We start from the raw sequence: 7,114 nt of genomic DNA, 5'->3' as shown, positions 1-7,114 counted from the left end.
AATATTTGTAATACATATAAGTTTTTATAAAAACTAAAATACAATTAAATATTTAACAAAAATTTATGTGTGATTTTTATGTGTTAAATTAAGGAGCTAAGGCCAGAGTATTAATAAAAATGTGTTGAATATTAGTCATAATAACAATTTATTAATAATATTACAATAATAACAATATAAATAAATATATATTTAAACTTTTAATAAAAAGTCAATTAAATAAAACCCAATTAATATTGAAAATAATTATTGATTATTTCTTCTCTTACTAGAAATGCTTCAGGGACGGGTTCTTGTGCTTCAAAGTCATTATCTTCATTTATTTCTTCGTCCGTGTTTTCTGCGCAGTCAACATCAATAACTTCGTTCATTATATTATGTTTAATAATGAAGTTATGTAGCACCAAACATGAATTAACAATTTTGCCCGCTGTTTCAGGATCATACATTAAAGTTCTTTCGCTGCTAAGGCAATGAAATCTACTTTTTAATAATCCGAAACAACGCTCAATGCAATTTCTCGCCTTTCGATGTTGCACATTATAATTGTTATGTGCCGTCGATAAAGTATTTCCTCGAACAGGTGTCATCAAAAAGGGTAAGAGGGGATAACCGCTATCTCCTAAAAACAAAAACAGAATTAGTTTCTCAAAAAAATTAATGTACAATCAAGTTTTACCTATTAACCGGAAATTTCGGTCCCCATTTTTGTACTTTCGAGTAAGAAGCACTCGTAAGGCGCTGGCTCTCCATATGGATGCATCATGTGCAGTACCGCCGAAGCGAGCATTACAATCTAAAATTTTTAGATTATAATCGCATACCTAAGATTAATGCCTATTATTATAGTATGTAAATAAATTAAATTTGAATCATACCACTTGAACATTTAGCGAATGTCCTCCTTTTCTGCAGACATACACATGCTCAATAGCTAAGTTAGGGGTTTTAATTTTTATATGAGTGCAATCAATTGCACCAATTACGCCTGGAAACCGAAACTTTTCATAAAATCTGCAAATAATTGTCGATTAACTATATTGTATTTTAACACAAGATTTCGAAGATATATTTCTCTTTTGTAGTGCATAATTCCTGAATTGTTCTGGGCCATTTGATGTACTTTACTACAAAATACCGATTCATTATATTTGCAACCTCCTTAACGCATCTACTAACAACTGCCTGAGAAACATTTAACAAAAAGCTTTGGCCCACAGAACGCTGATAACATCCTATAAATTAACATAATTGATTCACTTTTTTTGCAATTATTAAATATCAACTTACCTTGAGCAAAAAAGCCCAATGCAACATGTAAGGACGGAAATTTTGTCCACTAAATTTCCACTTACATGCACCAAAGTTACACAAAGTTCTTAAACAAAAAGAGAAAAATTTAAAAAGCAAGTAGTTATTATTTGAAAAAAACTTTATTTACTATTTTTTTTATATAAAAAAAATATATATGTATAAAAATACTACACAGAAATATTTAATAAATTATGGTTATTTTTATGTTGCACGTTTTTGTATATATACGAAACTGTCAAAACAAAACACGACGAAAACACAGAGGCACAGCGGCTAAACGGCCAAGAATAAAAGCACAGCGGTTTACGCTACAAAACACAGCAGGTAAACGAACGGAAGAATTTAAAATACGCTAGACGAAAGCTCCGGCGTAGGAGTATTTAAGACAGCGAAATTTTGAAGCAGGTGCGAGTCGATGAACATTCGTCAAGGTGGTATTACGCCGAAAAATTATAATAATTATATGTCTATGAAACATATATTCGAAATATATAAGTCCTGCGTTGGTGTTACGACAACGGCCATAATTATATGTCTATGAAACATATATATATATCTTCCTTTAATAATACATATCGAGTTGTACTATATCTTTCTTCTTCTAGGATAGATTTGTAATCAGTTTCCTTTCCAATTTTAAATTGTAAAATTAAAGTAACTTACAGAGGTGTAAAAGGAGTCGGCCTTAGGCAACAGAGGAGGAAATTCGGGAAACCACTGCAAGTGAAGATCTCATCGACAAGTACGATGCACATTTCTTGTTCTTATTTTATTGAATTAAAATCACATTTTAATTGAAATAACTTTAACATACGTTGGAATAATTTTTGGAATATTGTCTTTCAAAGTAAATAAACTATAAATTTATTTATAATCGCATTGTAATTGAAATAACTTTATCATACGTTGGAATAATTTTTGGAATATTGCCTTTCAAAGTAAATAAACTATAAATTTATTTATAATCACATTACATATAATGGAAATAACTTTATCATACGTTGGAATAATTTTTGGAATATTGTCTTTCAAAGTAAATAAACTATAAATTTATTTATAATCACATTGTAATTGAAGTAACTTTCTCATACGTTGGAATAATTTTTTTTGGAATATTGTCTTTTAAAGTAAATAAACTATACAATTCAATCTAGTAAACGAACGTTTCCTTTTCTTTTTTTTTTTAAAACCTACGTCCCCGAAAAAAATAAATTCATTGTAATGACTCTGACTCTGGACGACGGCTGAGGATACCCCAGCAAAAACTAAATATTTTTGAACGTTACCAAAAAGTGTCGTTACAAACAAGTACGCGTATTTCCCTCGAAATTCCATCTGATCGACTTCTCGGTACCATGTACGGAGTTATTTCTGCCATGAAAAGCTTACATAAATATTTCGAAAGACGAAATATTTCAATAAAACGCGCATCAGATATAGCGAAGGGGTCTGTAGAATTCCGCAAACATTTTCTTTTCCGAAATAAATAATTCCGTGAATCTCTCACACCACCTGAAAAAAAAAATCTTCTTATCAAAAAGTCCATTATTTAATTAATTCACACACCAATGTTATATTAATTGAATATTAATTTAAATTTCACAATTGCTAAATATTTTATTGTTGAAGTATGTGCTTTTAAATTTCAAATTTAAATTATAAGTCCAACAGCTGATATTTGTTTACAATTTTTGTAAACAATAATCCTTTACGTATTTTCGCATCTTCGGAAACCAGAAATTTTGTTTAATATGCTCGATAGTCTTTTCTAGCGCAAAATGACCGATATCATCGTGACAGGACTGCACAACTCTCCATCTTACAGCTTTTGGTACAACAAATTGTAGACCTTCAGCGGCACGTCGATATAAGCGATGATTTTGTAATTTGTATTCATTTTTAATTTGTTTTTTTGTGGGGAGTTTAAATCTCCGTTTAAAACAGCAATTAATTTTAAAAGCTCTTTATCTTGTAGCTGCATTGTGAGAAGCCAATCATCAATATTAGCAGTGATCTTCATTATAAAACCTGCAGGCTACTTCATTTGGTGGTTGATCGGGAGTACGGCTTAATGCATCTACGTGTGGAAGTAACTTGAGCCACCATCGAGCTATTTTAGACTTTAGCTCCTTATTAGCTTTTACTGTTGCGATTGCAGAGCAATCCATGACCAAGCAAAAATGTTTACCAAGTAGGTAAATTCGGAATCGCTGCAAAGTTTAAACCATTGCCAACACCTCGAGTTCGTAGTTATGATATCTACTTTCTGCTTCCGTACAATGGCGACTATAATAAAAAACTGACTTCCACGGTTTACCTTCGTTCTTTTGAAATAATACACCGGCTAGACCAACTTTACTTGCATCGGTATTCACTTCATGTTCAGCGTTACTGTCGTACAGAACTAGAACCGGACCGCTACATAGCATATTTATAAGTTTGTCAAATGCATTTTTGTGCTCAACACCCCATACGAACTCTTGTTCTGATTTTCGTAGCAACATCGTGATTGGTTTTGAGATGATTGAGTAATCCTGAACAAATTTGCGGAAAAATCCAGTCAAACCCAAGAAGCGTCGTACTTCTGTTACGTTGGTTAGCTGTTTAAAATTTTTAATTGCAGCTACTTTTTGATTACCTGGTGCTATTCCATTTTTATCAATAACGTGGCCTAGGTGTATTAGTTCCGTTTTAAGAAATTTGCATTTGCACATTCTTAGCGTCAAATTGCTCTCTTTTAACAAACAGAGAAATTTTTCTAACGTTCTATGTGTAATCGGTTATGTAAATACCGAAAATATTTTATTGACAAATAATTCTATTCTATTCGTTACAATTACTTCATTATTAATTTATTTATATTATTTTTACCCGCAACGAGCGTGTTTCACATTTGTGTGTCATTTCCGTTCTTTCTTTCCGTCATTCACCTTTCATGCTGCCTCGCAGGGCTGCATTCAGCTCAATATTACTCAGAGTTACTTTTTTACTGTTACATTCCCGTGAATCTTCACAAGATTCACTTATCTGACAAGCGGCTAGCTTGGTGGCTGGACGAGTTAGGATACCATTCTTGGTCTGTACGCGGGCTGATCTAACCTGACCGGTCTTGGAAGGAAACACTTCAACAATTCGACCCTTGAGCCATTGACCTCTTGGTAGCAGATTGTCAGAAACGATCACAAAATCTCCAACCCTGAGGGGCACCACCTCCTTCCACCATTTAGGGCGTCGAAAAAGTTGAGGCAAGAACTTCGTAGTCCACTGTTTCCACAAACGGCTGTTTATATCTTGGAGGATATGCTACTGTTTACCGAGGCTGATAGGTATGGCATTATTATAGCGTGTCTGTGTACTATTGGCACAGCCTAACAAGAAATGATTTGGTGCGAGTGACTTCTGCTCGCTGTGCGTCAAAGGAATGTCTGTAAGCGGTCGGCTGTTAATAATGTTTTCAGCTTCAATTAGTGCTGCCCTTAACGTTTCCACCTTCGGTGCTTCTTCTCTGATTGACTTGAATAATAAACGTTTGATCATTCTTATAAGGCGCTCCCAGCAACCACCTGCACTGGGATTCTGCGGACAATTGAATATCCATTCAATACCAAGTTGAGTGGCTTCCTCACGTATATCATTAACATCAAGAAACCTTTTATCAGCACATTATTCTCTTTGTGCCCCAATAAAATTGGTGCCATTGTCACTACGCATTCTGACTGGCGTACCACGACGGTTAATAAAACTGCGGAAACATACTAGGAACGCATCAGTTGATAAGCTATCGACGATGTCTATATGCACAGCACGTACTGTTAAGCATGTGAATATGACAGCGCAGTGCTTCTCACGGCGACGACCAATAGTAACATGTAATGGTCCAAACAGGTCAACACCTGTGTATGAGAACGGTCGTACATACGGCGTTATACGGTCGACTGAGAGCTGACCCATTAACGGTGGCGCTGGCTTGGCGGCTTCAAGGCGGCATTCCATACAATTGCGTTGGACTGATTTCAAAAGTGGCTTGCCACCAATTATCCAGAACTTTTGGCGTACAGCGTTGATAATGGTAGCTTGATTTTGATGTTTGTAGGCAACATGATAGTGTTTCACTATTAGTTCGGAGACGACATGGCGTTTCGGCAATATAATAGGGCGTCGAGCTTCAAGAGGCAGATATATGGCTTCGTCCAGGCGACCACTGGCACGAATAATTTCTTCGTTGTCTACGTATGGCGTTAATTTGTATAGTTTGCATTTTTTGTTAAGAGGTTGTTGAAGCTTAAGTAAACTCTTTTCCTCCGAAAAACAATCCTCCTGTACCAGTTGCATTATAAATATTTCGGCTTCATTGATTTCACTTGGTAATAACGGTGGCAACGACTGCAAATTATTACACTCTTCTATTAATAGTGGATTTCGTTTTCTACGGAATATTTGAACAGCTCTTAGGGACCAGGCAACAGAACGTTTAAGTCTAAAAAAAGAACTGAAACGGTTAAATTCTATCAATGTTTCACTGGCCTGATATTGTAGTAATATCGGTGTCGTAATCTCTTCTTCTAGCGTGTCAGTATAAAACGAAAATGTGGCATTTGGCCAGCTATTTTGTTCTTGACGTAAAAAGGTTGGCCCTTTTAACCAAGTGTTGCCATTGTTTATTTTAGGCACCTCTTTGGCTCTTGTTGCAGCGTCAGAAGGGTTCATCTTAGTTGACATCCATCTCCATTGGTCTTCTTTCGTTGAGGTCAATATTTCAGCTATACGATGCCCAACAAATGATTTGAATCGGCGATTTCTTGAATTCACCCAACAAAGAACGGTTTTGGAATCAGTCCAAAATATTATACGGCTTATGTTTATGTCATGTCTGTCCACCACCAGCTTTGATAATCGAGTAGCCAAGACTGCAGCCTGCAGTTCCAACCTTGGCATGGATAAGAGTTTCTTAGGCGCTGTGCGAGTCTTACCACAGACAAAAACCACATCGACTGCATATTGATGTTTAATTCGCAGATACACTGCTGCAGTAAATGCAACTTGACAAGCATCCATAAATATATGGATTTGGACCTCTTTGGCAATGTTGAGATGCGGCGAGTAGCATCTTGGTACAAAGAAGTTGCCTATTCTGGCAAATTCGTCCCATCACCGAAGCCATTTTTGAGATAACGTAGGTGGTAACAAGTCGTCCCAATTTAATTTGGTTTTCCAGGTTTCTTGCAATAATACTTTGGCAATAAGTAAAAAATTCGCTAAGATGCCGTATGGATCAAATATAGCCATCACAATTCCTAAAAGTTCTCGCTTTGTTGGAACCCTTTTACCCTCGATAACTTCTTTAGCTATGCGATGAAATTTTGTTAAGAATTGAAACGAATCATTTGTTACGTTCCCATACATTCCCAAGATTTTCTTAGTTTGGCGCTGCTGATTCAAACAGATGGCCTCTGCACTTTCACCTGCATTCATGACAATCTGTAGATTTAACGAATTTGATGAAAAATTACGAAGTTCAAAGCTGGCGTTTGCATTAATTTGCACCACTTGCTGACAAATTAGTAGAGCGTGCTCTTCTGTATCGAAACTGGCAACGTAATCGTCTACGTAAAAGTTCTCATTGATGGCAGATACAGCTACCGGATATTGGCTGCAACAATTTTCGGCATTATGGTTCTTAACAAATTCAGCGCAACAGAGCGAACATACTGCTCCGAAGATTATAGACGTTATGACATATTGTTCGATCGGTGATATTTCGCAACCGCTTCTCCATAAGAATCTTTGGGCATTCTGGTCG

The 7,114-nt window shown here is 35.7% G+C and overlaps 2 protein-coding genes across 2 annotated transcripts; both read right to left on the bottom strand.

Annotated features, from left to right (window-relative positions):
• Nucleotides 1–245: 245 nt before the first annotated feature.
• LOC119663531 (putative nuclease HARBI1) lies at nucleotides 246–821 on the bottom strand (the record flags this gene model as incomplete). Its single annotated transcript, XM_038073144.1, has 2 exons — nucleotides 246–622; nucleotides 680–821. Coding segments are annotated over 2 exons (519 nt in total), but the record flags the coding sequence as incomplete, so codon positions are not given.
• A 4,156-nt stretch (nucleotides 822–4,977) lies between these two features.
• LOC119663517 lies at nucleotides 4,978–6,369 on the bottom strand. Its single transcript, XM_038073129.1, has one exon. It carries the CDS (start codon nucleotides 6,367–6,369, stop codon nucleotides 4,978–4,980), a length of 1,392 nt encoding a protein of 463 aa, XP_037929057.1.
• Between the last annotated feature and the right edge of the window lie 745 nt (nucleotides 6,370–7,114).

The sequence above is a fragment of the Teleopsis dalmanni genome, chromosome 1, assembly GCF_002237135.1.
Source record: "Teleopsis dalmanni isolate 2A chromosome 1, ASM223713v2, whole genome shotgun sequence".
Lineage (NCBI taxonomy): Eukaryota > Metazoa > Arthropoda > Insecta > Diptera > Diopsidae > Teleopsis > Teleopsis dalmanni.
Note: the sequence above shows the minus strand (reverse complement) of the source record. Positions and strands in the feature narration are given on the sequence as shown.